The sequence below is a fragment of the Callithrix jacchus genome, chromosome 6, assembly GCF_049354715.1.
Source record: "Callithrix jacchus isolate 240 chromosome 6, calJac240_pri, whole genome shotgun sequence".
Lineage (NCBI taxonomy): Eukaryota > Metazoa > Chordata > Mammalia > Primates > Cebidae > Callithrix > Callithrix jacchus.
Window position 1 is genome coordinate 81,886,264 of NC_133507.1, and position 26,027 is coordinate 81,912,290.

The following is a 26,027-nucleotide window of genomic DNA, read 5'->3' on the forward strand; positions in this document are numbered from 1 at the left end:
CTTAATATAATATAAATAATTTGGTTAATAGATTTAACCTGCACATTTTAGCCACATTAATATATATAAGAATCTGTTAATGGTATAAATAATTCTTTAAATAAAATAAATCTGATATGTTACACAATACTGATAAAAAATTGCCATTGCTAATAATTTTGTAAGCCACCTTAATTAACTTCTGGACTAAGTAATACTGACGAATGGGTATGAAACTCGCTTTGATGATTCATATTTATTTTCGCCACTACAAAAAAATGAATTATAATCAACCTTACCTCTGATAATGGTTGCAAAGTGGGGCTTTTGCCTCCATGTACGGAAGTAGAAAGTTTTATCTTGTCAGATATCATTTGCAAAAAACCCCCTCAACTCTGAGCACCAGCAGTGGTGCTGTCAGTATAAGCTATTTGCTTTAACAGGTGGCTATCAAATGTTAACTACAGAAATGGCTGAGTAAAATATTCCATCTAAGATTTTTTTTATAAAACCTATTCTATTTTAAAACTTAGGTAAAAAAAATATGCAACAAATGGTTGCAGTTTCTGAATTCTTAATTTAGACCTGTGAGCTCTCATCCCTTTAGAAATCTGCAAGGCTGCAATTTCCTAGACACCCAAAATTGAGTCCAGTGCTTCCAGGCAAGGTTCATTCCAAACAGACAATATAAATGGACACTCAGTGGTGTGCAGTGTATGTCTTAATTCAGATATTACATCATCATGCCTTTTCTCTGCTGTTAAATACAAAAACAGCATCTTTTACATTATCATAGAAAAGCATTTAGGTTGTATTTTTATTTATCACTTTACACTGGTAGTCTCTGGTAGGTGTACTCCATAGAAACCAAAGAACTTTGTACACTATTTCTTTGTACAATAAAAGATAAAGTGTGCATTAGGTACGCTTGTACATGACAATATTGTACAATATTTACATTTCTGATATCACCATGAAATTCTGTATTTTCTATATACAACATTGAAAATTCTTCAGAAACATTTGGACTATTTCTTGTAATCACAATTTAGTATTATAGAAAAAGAGTTTCTCAGTAATCTTGACCATTTATCACTCTCATCACACAGAGATTTTGATTGGTTTTTCCAGCATTCATTATCCTTCCTGATCAAAAAAAATTTCTATCACTGTTTCTTTAGCACCCTGTGGTGGTGGTAGCTATCTGCCATAATCTAAATATTGATATAACAGTGGCTATATCAATACCTATATACAGATACATCTGTGCATGTTCCTTTAATAAACACTGCTCATTAGTGGAGTAGTCTCTGTTATCTGGAGATCTTCCTCCTCTTGGGTTTGGGGGGTCTCATTTGTCTGTCACCCTGTGGGATTTGGTGTACCTGGAAATAAAAAGGTAGAAGAAAACAACAACAACAGAGGATGAAATCACAAACACCATACAATTTCTGACAAAGAAACAGGGCAGAGAATAGACTCTGGCTTTCACTTTCAATTACTGATATCCTCAGGCACTCGAAATGTTTACCAAGACCCCAGATGTCAGTGTGCCCACAGTCACTACAGAGAATGCAGAATACTAGAAACTGATAAGCAGTGCAACACTCTGGGGGCGCCAATAGACAGTGGAAAACAAAGGACGAACTGGACAAAATCAAGTATGGGAAATGCAATGTGCAGTTGCTACCCCCATTGTCCATTTAAAACAAAAGTAAAGCCTTCCCTGTCAGAGACCCTAGATGATCAATTTCACTACAGCCTGGAAGAGTGAATAATTACACACCAACATGCTTCTATTTTTTCTCACTTTGTCACCTTACTTATTTTACAACGACTAGGAAGGGTCACAAATTATAAGAACATGCACACATAGCTCAGCCCAAGGATGTTCGTTTATGAGAAGAATCAAAATGGAAAAGAGAATTCCACTATCATCTGTTGGCAGTCTGGGAGGAGCAGTTAATACAACTCATCTTTCTTTACATACTAATGCAGGAACTAGCAACATTTCGTGCTGTTCATCAGATTGAGCAGTGGCTGAGCAGCATTAGACAGCAGGTATAATTTGGAGGAGGGAGTGATCAAATTGTCTTGTAGCTATTGGTGGAAGGGAGCAAGGTCCAAGACCCAGGAGAAAAAGGATGAACCCAAGGCAATGGTGTAGAAAATGCTTAATCCGCATTTGGACACAAGTCCATTGTAGCATTTTGCCAGTTTCCGTGGTGTAAAACTTTTACCCTGGTCAATTTCAAGCTCCCAACTTTATGTCACAGAACTTAAGAGTTAGGCAGAGATGAGTACAATCAGCTCTTAAGATCCACGACAAGTTGGTTCAATTACATGCTCAAAAATAATGTTTAGACAACAGCAAATGGCAATGCTATCCAGACGCAAATGCAAAATGCTTTAAAAAAATTATTTAAAAAATTTATATAATGTTTGCGGGTTTCTCAATCTGCCTATTCCTCCTAATCTTCTCCATACACATTTTTTTAAAAACCACTAGTCTGTAGTAAAGAGCCAAAACTTTTTATAACTGAGGAAAGAAACTTTTTATAATTAGACAGCAAACTAGTAATCTGTGCACCAAATGTGGTCTGAAATGGTATTTTGTTTAGCCATATGGCACTTTAATATTTTAAAAAACAGTGTCAACACATATAAATAAGAACTTTTACCTCCAGATTTCTAGTTTCATACGAAAAATGGGAAGAACCTGCAACGTGAACACAATTTCCCACATCTAAGATCTGCTGGAACATGGAAGGAATGCCTTCTGGAGAGAGTGCATGCCCTTTCTCTTTCTCCTGGGCAGGCACATTCTATGCTCTATTTCCTATTCCACTTGAGTTAAGAAGGCCTTGTGATTAGGTCAGGTCAGTGGAAAGTTAACAGAATGAGCTTCTAGCCCTGGCTCATAAAACCTATGCTGGCAGTATTCTTAGCACACTTTCTTCTTTTACCTTCTAGGCAAAATGCAAAGGATATAATGGAGCACTCTGAGGACCTAAGAGAGGTGGACATTAGATACAGAAAGAATCTGTGCCCTGATGTGGAGCAACTCCTTCCTCAACCAGCACCAGACTCAAGTGGGTAATGGCCTTTACTGTGCTGAGCCTCTAGACTGGTAGCTTGCCCTAACCCATGCATCTTCACTGACATTTCTCATCCATTCCAACTGCTGTTTTCCCATACCTGGCCCACTTTAGTGATATTATCTGCCTGGCCCTAGAAAACATTTGAGTTTAATAATCCCCAATCTAGATCTTTCTTATAATTTTATCAGGAAATTTAATGTCTCAGGGCTTCAATTCACCCATCTGTGAAATGATGGTTTGGTTGGATTACAAAATCTCTAAAACCCATACTAATTCCATCATCCAATTGCCATTGGATGGTTTGCTGGGATTCAGAAAACCCTGTAACATAAGGTCAAGGAAAAGAAATTATTTCTCATGCTAAATAGCCTTAGATAATTTACATTTTTTTGGAGATTACCAAAATTATATTTTAAGTATTTGTATCAGTCAATGTGTGAACTAGAGGATAATGGTCAAACTTCTCACAATCAATGCTATTATATGCACAGTTCAATAAAAATGGTATATGAGAGGCCGGGCGCGGTGGCTCACGCCTATAATCCCAGCACTTTGGGAGGCCGAGGCGGGTGGATCACGAGGTCAAGAGATCGAGACCATCCTGGTCAACAAGGTGAAACCCCGCCTCTACTAAAAATACAAAAAAATTAGCTGGGCATGGTGGTGTGTGCCTGTAATCCCAGCTACTCGGGAGGCTGAGGCAGGAGAATTGCTTGAACCCAGAAGGCGGAGGTTGCAGTGAGCCAAGATCGTGCCATTGCACTCCAGTCTGGGTAACAACAGCAAAACTCTGTCTCAAAAAAAAAAAAAAAAAAAAAAAATGGTATATGAGAGGTCCATATACTCTTGATCTGGACCCCACTGTTTAATTTCACTTTTTGGTTCAATGGACAGAGAGAAGTTTGCATTACTAAATATATAGGCAATAGTAATGGCCACAGCCATTCACAGAGTCAAATGCAGATAGCTGTGGTTTGAACTTTCATATTTTGCTGCTCATATTCTGAAAGAATGTTATGTGGCAAAACAAAAGTTACTTATCTCAGGAAGAAAGACATAGTTAATGCTGGCAGGTTATTTTTTTCTTAAGCGACTTTGAATCTTTTCTGATATTTGTCTTCTTTTTCCAGGCTATTAATTTAGTATTGCTACATGAGTTGTTTGACAATATTCAAGAGACTTTACCAAAAAGTGCAACACAATTTATTTTCAAAGAAACACAGTATAATGGAAAAATAAATTAACTTACAGTCCCCGACATTTTGTCCAGTTCACTCATGGCCTCATGAATAGCAGCTTCTAAATGGTTATTTAGCTTTCCACTTCTGGAATTAATGAAAACAACACACCAGATTAAAAAATTAAAGAAACAAAATATCAATTTGATTTCCTAATCAGAAAACAAAAGAACCAGTTCCACCAGAGAAAGCCAATTTATAATCGCGTTTGGAAAATTCAGATGACAAAACATCACTCTGAGATTCTTACCACTGAATACTAATGATTAAAGTCACAGAACTACTGAAAAAAATTGAACAGACTGGGGGGCGGGGAGATGGACTTTTTTCTCTCCCACAATCTGGTGATTTGAGAGGAAAGTTGGGCCACGGGTTCCCTCTCCCAGAGATGCAGCTCACGCTCCCTGGCTCCAGCCGGCCCTGCAGTGCTTCATGTTTCTCAGGCAGCCTGGCTGTGAGAGACTAGGAAGGGCGGAGGGGCTGAACTGCAGGCTCTGGCCACTAGGGAGCTCCCTCTGCCCTCTCTGCAGCGACCTGGCTCCAGAGCAAGCGAAGGCTGAAATCCGGGCGCACGTTCCAGGTGGGAAACAGCTTAACTCTGACGCACCTGAGGCTCCGAGCCTGGCCCGCAGCACATTTTCGCAAAAACCAAAATGATGTAACTATTTAAACAGAGAAAGAGTGACGGCCTCAGGGTGCCTATCACTTCTCTGTCCTTTTCTCTCCACTTAGCATTCCATTACACATATTTGGCCTGAATTACACACATGGTACATCTACCATTTTTGAAGCTTATATCTATGAAGCTATTGAACTAAAATCAGGTAAATTCATGCCACCCACCTCTGTGGTTATGCACACTTTGTCCATCCTGACTGTTAACTTGTTTTTCCTTCTTTATGCAAATAAATAATTACCCCACCCCCACCCCCCGCCTTTTTTTACCCCAAGTACTAGGGCGATTCTTTTCATTCATCCTATTACTAGGAAAGCTGCTGGAGGTAACGTTTTCATTACAGGTGGTTAGCATGGGTTTCCATGAGTTAAGTCCTATCTCAGCATCAACCATGGAGACTGGAAATTTGCAGTGGTGGAAGAATTTGACTTACTGTCATATTCAGTTTGGTTAGCATAGTGTTTTGAAACACTTTTGAACTTTATTCAGTATACCACATCTTTCACTAGGTTTGATCCTCACACACCATGACTGGACAATGCATACACTGAGTTTCTGTCTACACTTTGAGAACTCCAAGTTTTCCACCCCTGAGTACTATAGTGCTAGACATACCATAGATACTCTATGTATTTGCTAAATAAAAATATTTGTCCAAAGCTGGCCCAGATGGTCCTGTTTCAAAAAAACATATGTACTTAGGTCAGTTTAACTGAAGGGAAAAATTAGTGTATTAGTTTTAACGAAATTATAAAGGTAATATGGCATCAACCACTTTTCTCCTACCTTTTGCAGGCTGTGTAAGTTAGTGTTTAGCTTTTACATTTTTGTCATTTATTTTTAGAAATTTAAAAATGCAGAGGAGTATATAGAATAAAATAAACCCAACATATTCCCCTCCTGGAAGGACATGTTAATAAATTACATACTTCCTTCAAGTCTTTTATATTAAAAAAAAAAAAAAGAAAGAAAGAAAGCTGGAATTCCCATTTGTTATCCATCCTGGTCCCATTTTCTCTCACCTTATCACCTCAACTTTTAGTCTGCTTTTATACTTTATATAATTTATCCATGAACAGCACCTAGTATTGTTTTATGTGTTTTTTTGATACACACACACACAAAAGGTGTTATGATATACATACTTGCCTTTTTTCTCCTTATAACTGTTTTAAATACCAACTAGTTTGTATAATCTATGCATTCCTTCTAACTGGTATATAAGAAGTGTTTTTATTGTGTATCTACTGTCTTCCATTTACCTACCCATTCCAGTTTCAAGGGGCCCTGATCATCTCATGGAGTCAGTCTCAGTTGTTTTCCTAATGAGGTGTCTGCTAAGCAAGGTCCTGGGAGCCCTCTGCAAGGCCACCTAGGGATTGCTGGGGCTGGGCTGGGGCCCCTTTTGCAGGCTGCTTGGCAAGGATTCTGACAGTATTATCACTGCCACATTGCCCCACAATATCACACTTTGTGTAATGTGTTAAATAAATTTATCCTTACTATTTCTTTTCTTTTTTTTTAGAAGGAGTCTCACTCTGTGGCCAGGCTAGAGTGCGGTGGCATGATCTCAGCTCACTGCAACTTTCACCTCCCAGGTTCAAGAGATTCTCCTGCCTTAGCCTTTCGAATAGCTGGGACTATAGGTGCTACTGTGCCTAGCGAATTTTTATATTTTTAGTAGAGACAGGGTTTCATCATGTTGGCCAGGAAAGTCTCGATCTCTTGACCTTGTGATTCACCCGCCATGGCCTCCCAAAGTGCTGGAATTACAGGCGTGAGCCACTGCGCTCGGCCTACTATTTCTTTTGTATTAATATATAAACATAAGTTTGATGTATTAACATAAGTTTTAAAAGACATTTATTTCTTATAAATATTGATAATATCATATGAGTTTAAAATTGACTATATAAAGTTCTAAATATTTAAAATGAAGTTACAATGTTTTAATGAAAAACCTCCAGCAAACATTGGTTCTCTCACCTTTAATCTTAGTAAAAAAACAAAAACAAAAACAAAACTGTTATTTACTAAAAAATGTCTATGTGCTAAGAATTGTATTAAAACTCTCTATATATTATCTCATTTAATCTTTACAACAATTTGATGGAATAGGTATTATGACAACTGTTCGTATGTGATACTTCATAACTTCTAGGGATAATTGGTAAAATAAATTTTAATTTTGTAATGAGGAAAATGGATATTTGACTAGAGTTTTCAAAAGTAACAGATAAAGAGTCATAGGAAAAAGTTTTTACCTAACCATGAAAAACTGCAATAACAATTACCACTCAAGCACAAAAACAATTCAACATCACGTGTTGAAAAAACCAATTTCATGAATTTTGTCATCTCATTCTTCAAGATATTTCAAATATTTGTAAACACCTTGCATTAATTCAAGCTAAATTAGTATATTTCACCTTTAACATACCTTAATAGTTAATAGAGGGAGAAATGACTACTTTTGGGAGAGAAAATAAATACATAGATGTGGGGCATGAAGCTATTTGTACACAACAGGAGATCTGAGAGGCAAAGAGAGGCTCTCCCAGATGTCAGATCTGCAGATCAGTTTTTATGCTAACTGGTCAGGTCAGAATGAACTTACAAGAGGAAGGACAAAACTCCACAAATTCAAGAAATGAACAATTAGTCAAAATGCAGTCTTCCAGTCCAGAGGGCCTCCCTGTGGAGTTTCTTCTACTATTTTCTATTCCCCGCTGACATTTAATAATAAACATTTTTACTAATGGACGCTCTAAAACCTACTTGATTAAGTAATAGATGTTCATATAATCACATTTCCAATTATTAATGGAGATAATTGCCACTTCTCAACTTCATTGCCTATACTGTCACACATTATCCTTACCTTCATTAATTTTTTAAAAAGCCAGGTACACATCTATGAATGGTACAAGAAACAGAAGGGAAATGAGAAGTTGCAAGTTGTTCTACATTGTCAGGTTAGAGTTTAAGTGACTCACTTCATATAGTATGTAACAAATTTGAGTGAGACCTAAAAGTCAAGAATCCTAACTCTAAAGCTGAATCTATGAAGGATGAATGCAGATGTAAGAAAATTTAACATGGTAAGTATCATTCCTTGGTTTTAAAGTGAAAGTGTGACTCATTTAATCACTTTATTGTTTGCCAGGTTCACAAAAATTCAGGTTTCCAAAGAAATGTATACATAGACAGAAGATTTGTTCCTCACTTAAATGAAAATCATAATGTATGTAAAAGCTATGGAATTTTTCTTTAATAAAGCTATTTCTGCTTTTAAGTACAAAATTGCCCTAAGTAATGTGTTAAATAAATATGTTACTACTAGGATATAATTAGAACATATGTTCAAAGATATTTATTTGTTGTACAGTTTGAGGACACTGAGGATTAAAATGACTACATAAAATTCTACACATCTAATATGGTGGTAGAATGTTTCAACTGGGAAAAATAACACACAATTTTGTTTCTTTCACCTGTATCTTTATAATAAAAATAGCTATTTACTAAATACCATGTGCCAAGTACTGTGCTGAGGCTCTCTCTATATTATCTGTATTATAACAATCCTAAAGTAGGATTACACCCATTTTAGAAATGAAGAATTTAGGCTCAGGGATTGTGAACACACAGCTATGAAGTGGTAGAAACAGGATCTGAGTCCAGGTAAAAGCCAACCTCTTAATTATATTGTTCCAAATGCCACCTTCCTTTTTCAGCCTTTTCCTCTTTTCTTCTTTCCTTCAGTCTACAAAAGCAGTCAAATCTTTGTCAATTAAAAAAATCTTTCTTAACATTTATTAGGAAATTTTCACATTGTGGGTAGAAAGAAGAGTAAATAATCTACATCTCCTCTCTCCATTTCCTTATTCTTATTTAATCATCAACCCATGGCCACTTTATGTGTACATCACTCTACTGGAAACTGTTCTCACTGAGGTTACCAATGACCTTCAAATTGCCCCATCTAATGGAGATATTTTTCAGTTCTTTTCTTACTGGACCTCTGTTGATCACTTTATCCGTCTTTGACTCCTGAGACTCTATCCACTTCCCCTCATTCTCCTCCTCCTTACTGACCACTCTTCCCATCTTCTTCATTGTTTCACATGTTCAATTTTTAGCTTACTGTTCTTCAAATTGGTCAAAGTATCTCTGTGTGACGCAGTCATTTGGACACTCTCAAATACTGCTTCTTCCCAGTTTCAGACATGCATGTCCAGCCTATTCTGCAGGCACCCCAAACTGTACTTAATAGCTTCCCCCTGTAAACTCCATTTCAGTCAGTGTTTCTACCACTTACCAAGTCACCCAAGCTGAAAACCTGAGAGCTGTCATTGATTTTGTTTCCATTCCTTCAAATTCTGATCAATCACCCCGTGTTCTGTCTATTTTACCTCCTAAATATTTCTTGACCACATTCCTTCTCTTCCATTCTCATCCCCAACTCCACCATCTCCTGGTTTGGGTCCTTGTTCTCCCTTGTATTCTGCCAAGGCTCCTGAACAATCTCTTTATCTTCAATACTGTTGCCTTAAAATTTGTTCTCCTACACAGCCATACCTAAGGTGAAAATCCAACCACCTGCCCCCTTTTGGCACTTGGAAAATAATAAAACATCCTATTGGCCCTTACTAGACCCTTCATGATCTGGTTCCTGCTTGTACTTCTTACAACATCCCATCTGATATTTTACAGTCCCCCAAATCCAACTGCTGCTCTCATCTAAAGACTGTGCCACCACATCTTGGTCTTTGTTTCCTTTGTGTGGCTGATGCCTAGGTAGTGTGTAAGGCTTGGTGCAGATATTGACTCCTCTAGAATCCCTTCCTTTCCCTGCCTGTGACCCCAAAATATAGTATATATATTGCTGTCGTTGCAATTTTAACATTTTAATTATTTGTTTCTGCATTTGTCTCTTTCACTAAACAGTGAGCTTTAGGAACTGTAGCACTGTTCCTGGCACAGATTTTTTGCTAAATTTGTCTCCTTAAATTGAGAATAAATGCCTAAATTAAAAAATGATTTGATTCAACATATAATTTATCAGTTGTGGGATTTTCAACTAATTATTTAAACTATTTGAGTCTGAGTGTCCACATCTGCAAATGGGCTCAGTAATTTTGGCCCATCTTGTGACTGGGAGAATAAAATGATGAATTTGCAATTACATGTGCAAAATGTAAAGCATTCTACTGGGCATCAAAAAGGAAAATCTGTCTGCTTAGACAATAGTATGGTAAATAAAGTTCTTTTTATAAATGTTAGCTTTGTATTTTCTACTTTTACCTCTTCAATCTATACTCTAAGTTTATGGTTATCATGAGGAGAATTCCTTTAAATAGCACCCACCTTAATTTACTACAAATAGTAAATTGGCTTTGAAGAAAAAATTTTAAATTGTAGTTTGTTACTCATTACCTCTCAGAAATTGCCTAATAGCAAACACATGGGGAAAATCCAGCTCATTTCAAGGCAGTGCGTTTGAATATTTGGACTGTATTTGAATATTTGGAAGAGTTATTTTATTTCTGTTATTAACTTTATTTTGTATATAATCCAAGTACCTGGCATGTTTCACCATAGGAAACATTTTCAGGGATCTTTTACACCAAAGAAATGGATACTGTTGAATATTTTACAGCAACTGGCCCAACGCAAATTTGTGATGTAGGCAATTTGCAATTTTCCTCCTTTTAACCAGACCTTGTATTGATTTTAGTGGCTTTATGTTGTTGCTAAGCTCTGCACAGCAAGTAAGAGTGGAAGGGAGCTTGATCCCTGTTTTCCTCATTAGGTCTAGAGGGATGTTATCTGGCAATTTGCTTGGCCCTTGACACAATTAGTACCAATTTGCTGCCTTCCAAAGGAGTCCAGGACATAGAGACATAGGGGTTTGCCCTTTGTGGCTGTCATCTTTTCAGAGACCTTTTATTGAGGTGCAGAGTCTTCCCAAGATTCATTAACTTCTAAAATTATGCCTCTGGCCAGAATTATGGGAAACACCAAAAGGGAAAGACATTGCTTTTTAATAGATATTACTGATATCATTATATAAGCCTTTTATGCAAGATCCACTATGAATCATTCTGATCTCCACTTTATAAGTCTTGATGTACAAACAGAAGTTAAAATGGTATTTTTAGAAAAGACGATAATATATAAACACATTAAGCCTATGTGTCAATGTTTGGAAGGAAATGTGAGGATCATTTTGTAATGAATAAAAATTAATTCATATATAATTCCTGGTTGCTTGATAACATGGAAATTATTATAGCAACTGAACAGGTATATCAATTTACACATTTTAAATAGCTTTCTAGGTACATACAGAGAAGCACACTTGTAGTTCTCTACCTTAATATGATATATGAACGTACATTGTAACACGGTAAAAACTGTGTTTCTAATATTACCTGTTTGTCCGTACTACATCATACTACATTTACTCAGAAAACAAAGATTTAGAAAAACTTGAATACTGGCCTGAAATTCAACTTCTTGTTATATAATTCCAAAGAAAGCCTACTTTCAAGTCCACAACGCTGATGCAACAAAAAAAATCTTTATTTAGCATCACTTTGACAAGTAATCTGCCAAAATTATTTGCATGTATACAACTAGGGGTATTTACCCCCCAAAGTATTTGAATTGCAAAGGGATTGACTCACTACACTTTCAGAGCCTATTTAATTGCTATATGTTAAGAATATTATTTTTTACTTTCCACTAAATGAGAGGAATAGAGATGCAGGTAATGAAGAAAGAGAAGAGGCAAATATTACACATAGTGTAAACAGAAATTGTTTAGAGAATGTTTTTTAACATCACTAATTTGGCTTGTCTATAATGGTCCTCTTTGGTGGTAAATATTAAACTTTACTTAGGCAGGCCACCACATGGACAGAATCAGTGAGATTTCATTGTCCTTTTGATGGAAAAACAGTAAATTATATCCTTGAAAAACAAAGTGAAAGTTTTAAAAGTGCTTACTTTCTGTTCCTTTTCCGGACACGGCTGTAGGCTTCCAAACCTTCTGTGAGTGTCTTCAACTTCTCGGGCTCCACCTGAGTGAAGGTATGAAGACCAAACCACATTACCCAGACCTGTGATTGTTAAACATGGTTTTTACTTTCCTGCCGTACTAGCAGGTGCTGCACTGGAGGGGAGGGGAGCCTTAACCTTCACTGTCCTGTCAAATCTTCTGTCCTCATTACAGGTTGATTCTGTGACTCCAGGCTGCAACATCAACGGACGTGAAAAGCTGTTTGGCTTTAAAATTGTCAACATTTTGAAATTAATATTTTGGGAATAGCATCTGGAATTTAAACAACCTTCAACTCACAACATCATAAAAATCAGAGATCCTGGCTCACTTTCTTAGCAACTGCAAATCTGTAGTATCAGATTACTGTGATATCAGAGTGGTAACTGGCGAAGTGGGTGGGTTTTGGAGCCAACAGATCAAAGTTTGAATCCTACCTTTTCATTTGCTAGTAGGAGTAAAACACATTTTCTGAGCCTAAGTCTCCTCCTCTGTAAAATGAGGACAATAATACCTACCTTTCTGCTAGAATTGCTATGAGAATTAAGATGTGATAAGTTGAATACTTATCCTAGCATACAGCAATGATCATGACCTAGTACACAGTTGGCTTTGCAGAGGCCATAAAACGTGAGAAGAGGGTGTTGCTATGCCTTGTGGGTCCTCTGTCCTGTCTTGCTTTATCACTGCCAGTCTGTGTGTGGTCTGCTACTTCAACAGAGGTCAGTCTCCAAGTGTGGTGGGATATGTGTGCGTGTGTGGAGGGTGCAGCCTTTGCCACACACCCCTGAGAATCTCTATCGTGGTTCTTGAAGCCATCTCCTCACAATAAAAACAATTAATAATTAGGAAAGCTTGTATGTGACTTGGGAATAAAAACACTTTTAGAAAAATATGGCTATTTTTATTCTGTAAACACACACACACACACACAAAATCTAAGTAAAAATAGCGTTGTTTGCTGTGTAAGCATAGTTTCAAGGCAAGTACCTCAGCCATTCAATTGGGGTAAAATCCAGCCACTTTACCCCCATTTCTCCTCCAACCCCCAAGCCACTGTTATATAAAAATACAGAGTTAAACAAAATGCCTCATGAGTAAAAACATAAACACTAACAAGCAAGGAAATTATTATTAACTTTTGTGTTTGTAACTTCAAGATTGACTCATGAATGTTGTTTAGAAATAACTTCTCTATGACCCTTCAACTCTAGAACACAATTATGATTAACAAAAGGTTGTCATTATTAAGTCTGAAAACAAGCATTTCTAATATTCAGTGAGAAAAACAGTCAAATCATAGAAATGTTTTTCTTTTCATGTTTTTGTATTTTGCCCGAAGGAATCCAAATGTCTTATACACACAAGTTATACATACCCAATTCACTGTGTGTCAGTACAAGACACAACTTTGTTCCAATAACACTTCACATAAAGAAAAGTGTCCTACTGGGTTACTGGTACCACCGGAAAAGCTAAAGTGAGCCGAATGTATCCATGTGTTGTTTAAAAAAAAAAAACGGTGCCAGATGCACTTTCACATTTCATGTTAGAAAGGAGCCTCCATCTTGTATTCACTCACATGAAGAGGATATGAAAGATGTTTTGCCTATTACATTTTTGTAATCAATAAATAACTCCACTTATATTTAAATAAGCTTCTTGGCAGCAGGAAAGAAGCTGTGCAATATAACAAACTTCTATTAGACTTTGTAGTGGGGGATCTCAGAAGGGATTGATCAGGTCTCACAGAATGCAGATTCACAATGAAACAAAGCAAGACACAGCAATTAAAACTTACCCCATTGGTCTTAATTTAAAAATCAAACTATTTTTTGAGTCAATTTTTATTTTTAATTAATTATGGAATAAGGGACAGTAAAAACATTTCTTGTGCATATGCTATGTAAATGGCACTGCTTTATCATTTAATATGATACTACTGCAAACTAGTATTACTTTTGTATCCTTACAGGTTGGACTTGGTGCATTTAAATAACATGGCCAGAACTGAAACTCAGGTTTGACTCCAAAGTGCTCAACCTCTCTCCACGATACCAGCTCCAACATACATGGAAATATACAGTCATTTTATATAAAAAGCATTTATATATATAAAATCACACACACACACATATATATAAAATACACACACACACAGGCACACTCAAAAATTTAGGTCAAATTACTTAAAATTGTATTTCTACAAAATTTAGATGACAAGTTGGCCAAATTTATATTCAAATTTTTTATGCTTAAATAATTTTCCAGGAGTTTTTTTCCTGAACTAATACTCTACCATGGTTTCTTCATTTAAATCTGCCTCTAAGGCTGTAATAAACTTATAATAAACTATATTATTTATAAAGAATTAAATGACCTCAAAAAAGAAAGCAAAGATAGTCTTTCTGAAAGTACACATAAATAAGATATATACCATTGTGCATTTCTGGTATAACAAGATCATACATATTCAGAAGAAAGTTTGGTTTGTTTCAGGATTTTAGCATTTTACTGTATTGTGAAATATATATGAAGAGTGTGTTTTCTGGAAAAATAATCATACATTTGAAAAATATTCAAGAAACTTTAAAGATACCCACCAAAAATGGTATCAGATAATAACAAAATAAATTCAATTTCTAGTTAAAGAGAAATCATATTTAATGAACACTCCCTTGTAAACTGCTTAGCTAACTTGTAAATTTTAAAAAGTACTGGGAAATCAAATACATAAATGTAACATTAAAAAGGTTAAACACACACAAATATTTTTATAAAACTTACACTAAAGGAGGAAGTAATTTAAGATAATACTTTCATCTATAATTATAATCTTGTATTTTTGTACAATCACAAACCAGGAGTGTCATAAATTATTTAACTCGATCTTAGTGAGAACTTAGGGGAGGGCTTTGTCATTTATCTTTACTCATCTATCCACACAGTTTCATGCCAGTAACAATGATACCAATAGTACTCGCCATCATGTTGTAACTCTTTACTCATGCCATTTAAGAATCATAAAGTTACCTGGAATTTATATGTATTCATAGTTCGCTTATTCACCTATAAATATACACGTTAAATGTTAAATATTTTTTCCTTCCTTCCCTCTTCCTTCCTTCCTTTCTTCTTACTTACCTTCCTTCCTTCCCTCCCTCCCTCCTTCCTTCCTTCCCTCCCTCCCTCCTTCCTTCCTTCCCTCCCTCCCTCCCTCCCTCCTTCCTTCCTTCCCTCCCTCCCTCCATCCTTCCCTCCCTCCCTCCTTCCTTTTTCTCTTTCTCTTTCTTTCTCTTTATCTCTCTCTCTTTCTTTCTTTCTTTCTCTCTTTCCCTCTTTCTTTCTTTCTTCTTTCTTTCTCTCTCTCTTTCTTCTTTCTCTTTTCCTTCCCTGTCTCCCTTCCTCCCGCCCTCCCTTCCTTCCGTTCATTCCAGGATCTTGCTCTGTTTGCCAAGCTGGATGCAGTGCCACAATCTTGGGTCACTGCAGCCTCAACCTTCTGGGTTCAAGTGATCTTCCCATCTCAGCCTCTTGAGTAGCTGGGACCACCGGTGTCTGCCACAATGCTCAGCTATTTTTTTAATTTTTTTTTGTAGAAACAGGGGTCTCACTATATTGCCCAAGCTGATCTCAAACTCCTGGGCTCAAGCAATCTGCTTGCCTTAGTCTGCAAAAGTGCTGGGATTAAAGGCATGAGCCATCGTGCCTTACCAACACTTTTTGACTAATAAAAACTCTTCTTTCATTTAAATTTTTTAGTTATAGTAACTCTTCTACATAAATAGTCTTATGGTTTGTTCAGTGCGGATAGAAACATGTTCATAAAGCCAGATAGTACTATGTGATGGATTATTAAGAGTTTTTTTTTTTTTGAACAAGGATGAATCTCTGGTTGCTTATTTGCTTATTTTGTTCAGAAGGCCCATATTACACATTTGGTAATTTATTTAAGTTTTTGATTTGGTGTCAGCACAGTGGGACCTCATGTATCTCAGAAGCAACTTTAAGTCTGACAAAAGAAGACATAAACCTTTCAGAGAGCCAAACCAACCTTTGAAAGAGAGTTATAGTACATATTCAAAGAACCTGGATCAATGATCCTGGATCACTTTTAAATAGAGCTGGTTAACTGGAGATGATGTTAAATTTTTCCACAGGCTTTAATCTTGATAACACCTCTTTTTGTGAATTCTTTTCTTTTCCTTATTGCTGAAGCAGAGCTGTTGTGAAAACGTCAAAGAATAATGCAGCACTAGCCACATCACAGAGCTCATAACACAGATGACAGTTGACCTGAAGCTCCCCTTTTCATTCTTTACTTCCCCATTCCATTTCTACAAAGCCCTGTTGTTGGGGAATGGTATAATGTAAGGAGTACTAAACTTAGAATAGAAGACCAGGGTTGGGACTTGGCTTAACTACCTGTGATTTGTATTCTTAGGAATGCCACTTCTCCAAGCTTCAGTTCTCTCATCTGTAAAATGGGGATAATTCTGCATATCTTTATGGGTCATTAAAAGGATCTAAAAAGACCACGAACATGAAGGTGCTTTATTAACACCGAAGCAGTCCAAAGTGCCACCGGTAGTATGCAAAGTTATTTTAAAATACCTTACCCTACCTTAGCCTTCCAAGTAGCCTTCCAAGTATTTTAGGTAAAACATGGACAAACCTTTAAATATTCTTTTTTAGTTTTTTAGAGACAAGGTCTCCACTTTGTCACCCAGGCTGGAGTGCAGTGGTGCACATATATAGGTATACCTATATACATGTACATACACACACACATATATATATAGCACACTGTATATGTATATATATATAGCTCACTATAAACCTGAATTTTGTAACTCAAGTGATCCTCCTGCCTGTCTCCCAAGTAGGTAGAATTACAGGCATGTACCACCATGCCTGGCATGCTTGGCATGCCCACTGCAGCTTTGATCTCACAGGCTCAAGTGATCACCCTACCTTAGCCTTCCAAGTAGCTGGGATCACAGATGCCCACCACCATGCCCACTAATTTTTAACAATTTTTTGTAGAGATGGGGTTTCATTATGTTGCCCAGGCTAGTCTTGAACTCCTGGCCTCAAGTGATCCTCTGACCCCAGGCTCCCAAAGCACTGAAATTACAAGTGTGAGCCACTGTTCCCAGCCCCCTTTGCACATTTGAATAGTTATATTAGTCATATAAATTTACCTTAGAAAAATACAAATAACATTATGATTTTACATATATGATATTCTAGAATAAAACTAAAGTTGTTTAAATTTAAAAATTGGCTTGAATAATGCCTAGTACATGTGTGCTTAATAAATATTTACTGACTGAATAAATTAATTGATACATTTAAATAAAAAATTTAAGTAAATAATACATGTAATATGCAGCTTTAGCTGAAGTCTGGGAAATTCACAGCTCTGAAGTAGTAAGCAAATATGAGGCATTTATTAGATTCATTATCAAACATTTACTAAATAGTAAATATTAAGAATAATTCTTTTTTAAAAGAATAACATCTTCAAACTGAAAAAATTCCTGCTAACTTAAGTGCAATATTTCAATATTTTTTAAAGACTGGGAATTAATATTAAATGATAAATAATTTAGGGTAAAAAGTTGATTCACCTGTGACAGAAAGGATGAACCTAGTTGTTTTCCAACAATAGTACAATAGTTCTCATGGCAGAGTACTAGTCATTCCTTTAAAAGAATCCCATTTTTTAAATGAACTAACCAAATTCTCATGATCACAATTTAGTCAGTGGCATTATCTGAGGCCTTTTTTGGTGCTTCTTTCCTCTTCACTTTGGATAGCAGTGTTTTTAAGCAGTGGGGAACTACACTACAGGATGGGGGTAAGTCTATTCTAAATCTGACAACAATTTGCACATCAATCCACAACACATAGATAGAATTAAATGTTTTGGATAAAGTTGCAATTTCTACGAAAACAAAGTTGAAAAGTTATTGTAACAGAAGCATACAGTTGCCTCAGACCTGGGATTCTATTTCCTGTTTTCTATCTGAAATTGTATGAACAAGCTCATGTACTCTGTGTCAGGCTCAGTTACCTGTGCAAATGAAGATAGGCCTCCTATTCCTCTTTAATCTGGCTCAAAAAAAAAAAGCTTACAATATTTCAGAATTCACTATAGTAAAGTTTACAGTTGTTTTACTCAGCTTAGTCTTTTTCTTGATATTCACAGTTGTGATCTTTGCTAGTTTTTCATTTTTATTATCTTTCGAATTCTGATTAGGAATTCACTTTGTTGGCCTGGATTTTATCTTTCTTATTACTTTTGAAAAATGATTTTGCTCCCTTTCAAGGAGATTCTGGTGCTGACAGGGCATTGATTGCCTCTGTCACACCACCAGCCAAAATGCAACCTCAATATTGCGGATGTTGTGTTACAGAGAAAAGGATTCATTTCCAACAGTGGTTAAGAAAATACATAAGGCAAAGTGAATACACAAAGAACACTCTCAACAGAGAATTATAGTACCAAAGAATACAAACAGCTAACACTGATAAACACAGAAAGAACGTTCTTCAAAGTAAAATGTCTGAACATCACAGGAGGGGGCACCTCCCAGAGTTAGTTCCCCGGGCTCCACTTTTTAAGTTACACACCCCCAGAATGCGAGGTAGGCTGTCTCTGGTTATGCTCCATGCTGTCAAAACACATGTGTGTGTGATGCTGAACTGACATACAGAAAGCCTATTGCCCCAAATAAATTTGGTTATGAGTTTTAATAAAGATGAGTTTTGTCAGTTTTGAATGACTCTTCAGAGAGCTGTTTTTATCTCTACTTGCCAGAAACTATTGTCTGGAAAAAAGTCAAAAAGTAATTCTGAAGAAGGAACACCCTACCCACTAATGCTTTGAAAAACATGTCTTCATTTAATCAGGGAGTGTAGAACAGAGATGTAGACCTTTTCTTGGTAATCAGGTGTCTCTGGACCTGTCCAACAACAGTCATTTCTTTGAAAAGAAACATTTTGGTGCCGGTCTTGTAATAAATTCTTTCTTAAATTTGGCTTGGGTCAGAATATACATCAAATGTAAGAGCAATGATATATGAAGACCAATGAGAGGATGTTAAAAAAGTAAAAATAATCTATGCAGAAAAAATATAAGTTTTATTTTTTGATTATTACTGCTTGAGAGGCAACCCATTTAGGCTAGTTAACATAAAATCAAAGATGACAGATGACAATTGTAAAATATATTTTAGAAAACAAGAGCATTTTCTCTATATTTAAATAGTTATTGAAAGAAGTACATAAAGATAACCATTTCCCCCATAGTTGCATAGGCTTAAAAATATTTTCATATTAAGGCATAGAAGTGTAATATCAGAGGTAGCCATTTTTCTTCCCAATAATTCCCTAACATTATGCCAAGATCTGGAAGTGAATCTGTTTGGCTATGGCTATGTTCTGGAGCACAGCACTGAGGTCTTTATTCTTGGTCACTGAGCCACAAACAATAAAGGGTTCATGGTTCAGAGAGAAACTTGAACCAGTTATTTAGAACAAGTATAACTATCTCCCAGAATGCACTTTATTACAAACTGCTAACCAAGGGAAAAAACATATTAGGATAGAGATAGCACTTCCTGAGTGGTATAATACAAGGCACATAATATCCCCCAATACTGTCACATAGCTTCAATCTTAGGCAAGTAATACATACAGGCAATTCGCCCAGGCAGGAGTACAGTGGGGTGATCTTGGCTCACTGCAACCTCTGCCTCCCTGGTACAAGCGATTCTCCTGCCTTAGCCTCCTGAGTAGCTGGGACTACAGGTGCGTCACCACATCCAGCTAATTTTTTTGTATTTTTAATAGAGATGGGGTTTCACCATGTTGGCCAGGATGGTCTTGATCTCCTGACCTTGTAATCCGCCAGCCTCGGCCTCCCAAAGTGCTGGGATTATAGTCGTGAGCCACTGCACCCCGCTCATAAAATGCTTTCAAGTAGAACTCCTGCTTGAAATGAACAGCTAACATTAACTTATAATTCAATATGTCCATTTGTACATGTGCTGAAATTCGTAAAGATAGTTATGAACTATTTCATTTATTGAATATAATCCTTAAAAGCCTTAACTCTCAACCTGGTTAATAAATCATTTATACATGGACAATGCAGAGGTAAACAATAACTAAGGTCAGATTACCACAATTCCATAATGCTGGAACCTAAATTAATAAGACTGTCTAACGTAAAGGGCAGAGAATGGAAGGCTAATATTTACTCAGCTGCTTTGATGAGCTAGATAATAATCTAGTATTTCATTGAATTTTTAAGGCATCTTTTTGAATAGAAATTAATATTCTCACTTGAGAGGTGAGTAGCCTGCAGCTTCTAGGAGATTAATATACCTACCAGGACCTCTTAGGTAACTGGCAGAGCTAAGATTAGGCTCACATCAGAGTGCCCAAACCCATGCCTCTTTCTGCTACACATTGCTTTTTCTCTAGTTCTCTGTAGACTGTATTTATACAGTATTTGATGTCTAAAAACCATACCTTTTAGGAAATCATCTCAGAAACTACAGAACATGTCTAATGCATATCAGTAACCTGCTACATTTAATATGCTGCTAAAGACCAAAAAGGCTTTTCTAAGATCATAAGCTGACCAAGTCATTTACTATTATGACCAAGAGTGTCTGCTAAAATATTAACGTATTGACAACGGGGAGGTCTCAGCCCTTGGCAAATATCAGTGCTCTGATCACACAGCATTGACTTCCTTAGACCAGAGACCAAGCAACCTGAAAACAGGAGAGGCACCCAGCTTGTTTTGAAATAGTAATCTTCTATCCTGTTAATGAATTATCTACACTTGTTATTTTGCCTGCTTCTATAAAGAATTTGGAGTGGCTTGCTGAGAACAAAGCCTGTAACTGAATATAATAAATGATAGGTTGTGGGGTAGAGTGGGGGGTAATAATCTATTCTAAAACATGAGTTAACATAGATTTTTATTTGGTGGGATCTGAATCATGGATTCTTTGGTGGACACAGAAATAGTATGAAAGCTAAGCTAAGAAAGTTTAAAATGATAATGTAAGAAAATTGTTTGGCAAATTTTTTCTTCATAGACACTACAAAGATAAACACTATGGAAAATGAGCCCACATTCTACATTAGCAAGGGGGAATTAGAAAAGTTTTACGATAATAAACAAATTTGACACCAGTCTGTCTTTCTGCTCGACTTTATAAAAACGTCAGGCATTGCCATAGTATACAGAAGTTAACCGAAGGCAATGCTGACCTTCCTAGAAGCAGAAGTTTAGTTATTAACACATAAGGCTTTATCTAACATTCTTGGGCATTAAGGAGTTCTACATAAATAAAATTACATCAAAACTGGTTCACCTGAATAAGAATACACATTTTAAAAAGTGTCCTACTAGATATCTTTCTGAAATACATTATGTGTTGTCTTACACAGGTATTGAACATAGTTTAATTTTTTTCTTCATGAACTAGGGTGATCAATATATCAGACAGTTGGCTTGAAGTCAGACAGACCTGTTTGTTTGAAAGTTTACCTTTCCTGGTGTTAACAAAATGAGAACCTTGACTCACGGAGCATCACGAAATAACGTATTAGCAAGTCTTTTGTTTTGTGAACAACAGAGGAAACAAGAATGTTTATGAAGTAGTACTTAGTTTATTTATGTGCAAAAGTGTGGTAGGTCCTGAAAAGATCAGAGGTTTTTTTTTAAAATGTTGAGCCCTTAGAGCTTGTAAGGCTGTTATAGCTTGCTTTTTAAATGGTAGATAAATGTTCATGTATTATCATGAATATTCTATTGCATGTTTTCAGTTTTTACCTCTAAATGTGTGCTTCAAATTAAATTCTCTGAATTACTAAAAATGCTTTTAATGTATAGTATATCTTGATATAAAGGTTTTTACTTGAGATTGCAAAATTACAAGGTCAGCCAGTGAGAGGAGGAATATATGAATTTACAGCAACAATTTTGTGTTTCCTATTATGATTCATCTATTACCAAAATTAAGAAGAATCTGGATTTAAAATATTATTATTTTGTAGTGGAATGAATACTACATACTACTTTGCTTATTTAAATGAAGAAAAATAAATGTTTCTTGGACTCTTTTTTTAAAGTACATCTCCCCTAACATCAGTGAATACCTCAGTCTCAGGAGTTTTCAGAGATTAATCAGAAGATCTAGACCATTGTTTAATGCGAAATGTGTTTAAAGTATGTGCCTTTATTCTCCTAAGGGCATAAAAAGATATTTAGACAAGGCATTTAGGGCAGGAAGAATGTTTCCAGGGAAGGAAGCCCATAATCTTTTTTTTAGTTAAGCTTTTGGTAAAATGGCACATAAAAAAGACTTAGTTCGTTTGCACAGAGATTGTAAAACAGTTCAATGTCTACATCTTGTATTTGTAGAACTTCCATTTATATCATAAAAGCCCAATTTTTCTGTTTCTAATTATTTCTTGAATAAACTGTCAAAAATATTTAGGTTTATCAACCTAAAGAATGTTTGTCTGATCTCAGAGAGCATAGAGAATAAAATATTTTGTGAATAGGGGTATGGAAGTCATTTTCTTATCAAATGTACAAACATTATGCCCAGAGTGTATCCTGACAAGTATATATTAGGCATTATAAGCAAGGTTTTAGGACCCTCTAGTCATTCGGAGAAAGACAATCCTTTTATTGTGCTGGCAAAATGCTTTTGGTTTCCTGTCATTAAACCTAAGTGCCAGTGAAAGTTTGAGCAGAGATTGCTTTATACAATACACTCTTTGCGAGAATAATATATACCTGTAAGAGTAATTTTTATTACCCAAGAAGATGAAAAATTATGTTTCTTCATCATATGGGGGAATGTGCATAATTATCTCCCCCTGGTCAGATATAAATTTTTCTATCTACTTTAAACACTCTGCATATTTCTTGCCTAGTGAGCCAATTCCACCACTTTTGTAAGAGGAAGGAAAAAAAAAGACCCAGAAGACCCCTACTAATTTCTTTTGAATTGAACAGTAGTTTCATGGAGAAGTTTTCATTTAATTTATATGATCTAATTGTGTTAAGTAGAACCAGACTATGGGGTTAAACATTTCCATATGTTTTAAAGGCCCAGAACTTTTCCAGAAAGGAGACATCATTCTGAACTCGGACTTTACCTGCTGCTTCTCCACCCAGATTGTACCCCCTTTCCAGCTCTGTGTGCCACACGTAAGCACATGGAGGAGATGCCGTCCCCTGGCACATCCGTTGCCTGGGAGGGCCTTACCCCTGCCACACTCCTGGACCTCCAAAGCCTATCAGATTTTTCCCCCAGTCACTGACACTTGCCTTCCTCCTCTGTGTATGAAATGAAGAAGTAGGTAAATGTAGAGAGGGAAGGCAGAGTTGACCAAATTCTGGAAATCTGGCTCCTGGCTTACAGCCACCCTGAGCGCTAGTGTGATCTATAAATGCTTTACAACTCACCCCTTGTTGATATGACATTTTGGTGACTATAACCATCCCCTCTTCATTTTATGCTCCAGAAGCTTGTGAGACCTCAATGAGTCATGAAGAATCCTAATTTCAAATCCAAAGAATCCAAAGTGATGATAACAAAAACCAATAATTGATATCTGAACAAAGGTTAGTATTTGACAATGGATAAAGATTGGTATACCTTCCCTTCCTCGGGGCTTTGTTGACATGAATTGTGAACGTCGTCTTCTCTTACTAATTTTCCAGGCCAGGAAGTCAGTCCTTTGATTTGGCCCCAGACCAAGTCGCCAACATTGAACGTCCTTGGTCTATAATGTATCAATTCATTTGAAGAGGGGGAGTCTGGATTCCTTAGGTCATCTTCACTACTAATGCTTTTAGCATCTGAAGGGCTAGGCACACACCCGTTAATGCTTTTGGCATTAAAGTCTCCATTATAATGGATGTAGTCTTTGACCAGAGAACTTTCCAAACTATTTGAGGAACTTGGAGACTGCTCCTCTAGGACCAGGTCTTGCTTTGCAGTGCTTAGCAGCTCTCCAAATCCCCGACTCTGTCGAGGTCTATTCCCATTAATATGTGCACATCTTTCCACAGTGTTCTCTAGTCTCTCTTTAAAACTCATCATAGTTCTTTTGTAGTTATTATACCTGAAATTTTCCTCTAGAATTTTATCCCCTGGACAGTTTCTTGGTGGTAACAGTATTGGGTGCTGCTCCCCAGGCAGAAATGGCAGTGTAGAGACATTGTTGGACCTTTCATGACAAGGACTACTGTGGATATGGCCTGGATGATCTAAAAATTCCTCGTACTTCCACCTGTTTCGCTCCCCTCTGGGGCTTTGCTCCCCGTCCCACTGTTTTTTGGATGTGTGGCAACTTGCTGACTTGAAATATTCAAACCCATCTCCTTCGTTCGCATTTTTCCCATGGTCTAGATTCTTGGGCAGCCGAGCCCCTCTTGAATTCCTCAGCCTACCATCATGATCAACACCTCCCATGTTCCGTCCATGAATGACCGCACTGACAGCACTGGAGAGATTTAACGGGTCACCAATTGAGGCAGTGAAGGCACTCATGGCACTCAGAGCTGGAATGGGGCTGATCTGAGTTGTACTGTTGACTGCAGTGGTGATGACAACCTGCATTCCTTTGCTGGCTGCATCGACAACTGCTTTGTAAATGGCATCTACGGAAGCATCACCTGGGCCACCCACAACGAGGCCATCCTTCACCTGTTGACCAAGAGATGGGTCAATCCTTGGTTGCAACTCACAAGGTGTATCTTGAAAAGGTGGAAGTGCAGTGTTTGGATTCTCAGGAAGTGCTGTGAGCCCAGGCTGACTGCTTATTCTTTTGTTTAGGAGAGCTGCATCTTCCTGCATTCTCACCTTGAAGAAATAGACAGGAAGCAGTGAGAGAAAGAGAAATAATTTTGAAGGCCTCAAAGAGAAAGACTACAATTTTAAGATTTACCAAAAGACAAACAAATATAACAAGGAAGGAAATATAAAGAACAAGACTCAAGGAATGAAATAAAAAATCACTTCATGGAGGAAAGCATATGTCTTGATTATATCTGCATGCCATTTCTTCGGTTAAAATTACTCAATGGATTTTAAAAATTATCACTGCAAAACATTCTCTAGAAAAATTAAACTTGAGGTGGTTGGATGCAAAATGTACTCAGGGTGCGTTGACTGCATGGATTTTGTGGTCTTTGCAATTACAGGTCTTTGGAATTTAGAATGCAAAAAGAGAGTCAAGTCATAGGTAATCAAATCAGCAAAGAAAAAAGATTTTGAATATGATTTCTAACTTACTGTTTCCACATAACTAAGTGGAATATAAAATAAAATAAAACAAAACAAAACATAGAAACTCCCTTCTTAACAATAACATGACACTAGTTTTCAGATGGGTTAGTAATACCTGCTCCTCAATCTTTTCAGGCCGCATCCCCATGCTGTCAATAGTGGCAATGGCTGTCTGCACAGGTGATTCTCAATTAGAAAGTGGTGAAGGGAGAGCATACTTACCAGGGGAGCAAATCAGAATTTCAGTATAGGAAGGATGAGGGCAGTCTGAAAAAGTGCCCAAGGTTATTCTAATTTTACCACCCAACCCCCAACCCCCCAACCTCCACACCATCTAAGAATGACTGCTCTAGACCCTCAATACTTTGGACTTTCAGGTTTTTTTCCCCAATGATCTCTGCCTTTCTTTACATCCTTCCCTACTAATCCAGAACCTGCGATCTGTCGGCACATCAACCTCTCTCTTGCTATTATCACCCTGTCTACACCTACCAGGCAAAATCCCAATCTTGGATTAATTTAACAGCCCGCCCTATCTACATCTACAGTGAGGATGCTGAATATTTGTCTACAGGAATATGTGGCTTCCAACCTCAGCCGAGGGCTTATTGCTGCCCATCAGTCCTAGAT

General features: G+C 36.8%; 1 protein-coding gene across 26 annotated transcripts in view; it reads right to left on the bottom strand.

Annotated features, from left to right (window-relative positions):
- Nucleotides 1-774: 774 nt before the first annotated feature.
- MBD5 (methyl-CpG binding domain protein 5) overlaps nucleotides 775-26,027 on the bottom strand; it is a 482,676-nt gene continuing 457,423 nt past the window's right edge. For all 26 annotated transcript variants that reach the window (XM_035304984.3, XM_078327829.1, XM_078327838.1 and 23 more), the window contains 4 exons: nucleotides 23,763-24,971; nucleotides 12,009-12,082; nucleotides 4,330-4,405; nucleotides 775-1,364 (listed from right to left, as the gene is read on the bottom strand). In XM_035304984.3, the coding sequence (XP_035160875.1) occupies nucleotides 1,293-1,364; nucleotides 4,330-4,405; nucleotides 12,009-12,082; nucleotides 23,763-24,971 (1,431 nt within the window). In that variant the 3' untranslated portion in view covers nucleotides 775-1,292. The remainder of the gene's footprint in view (nucleotides 1,365-4,329; nucleotides 4,406-12,008; nucleotides 12,083-23,762; nucleotides 24,972-26,027) is intronic.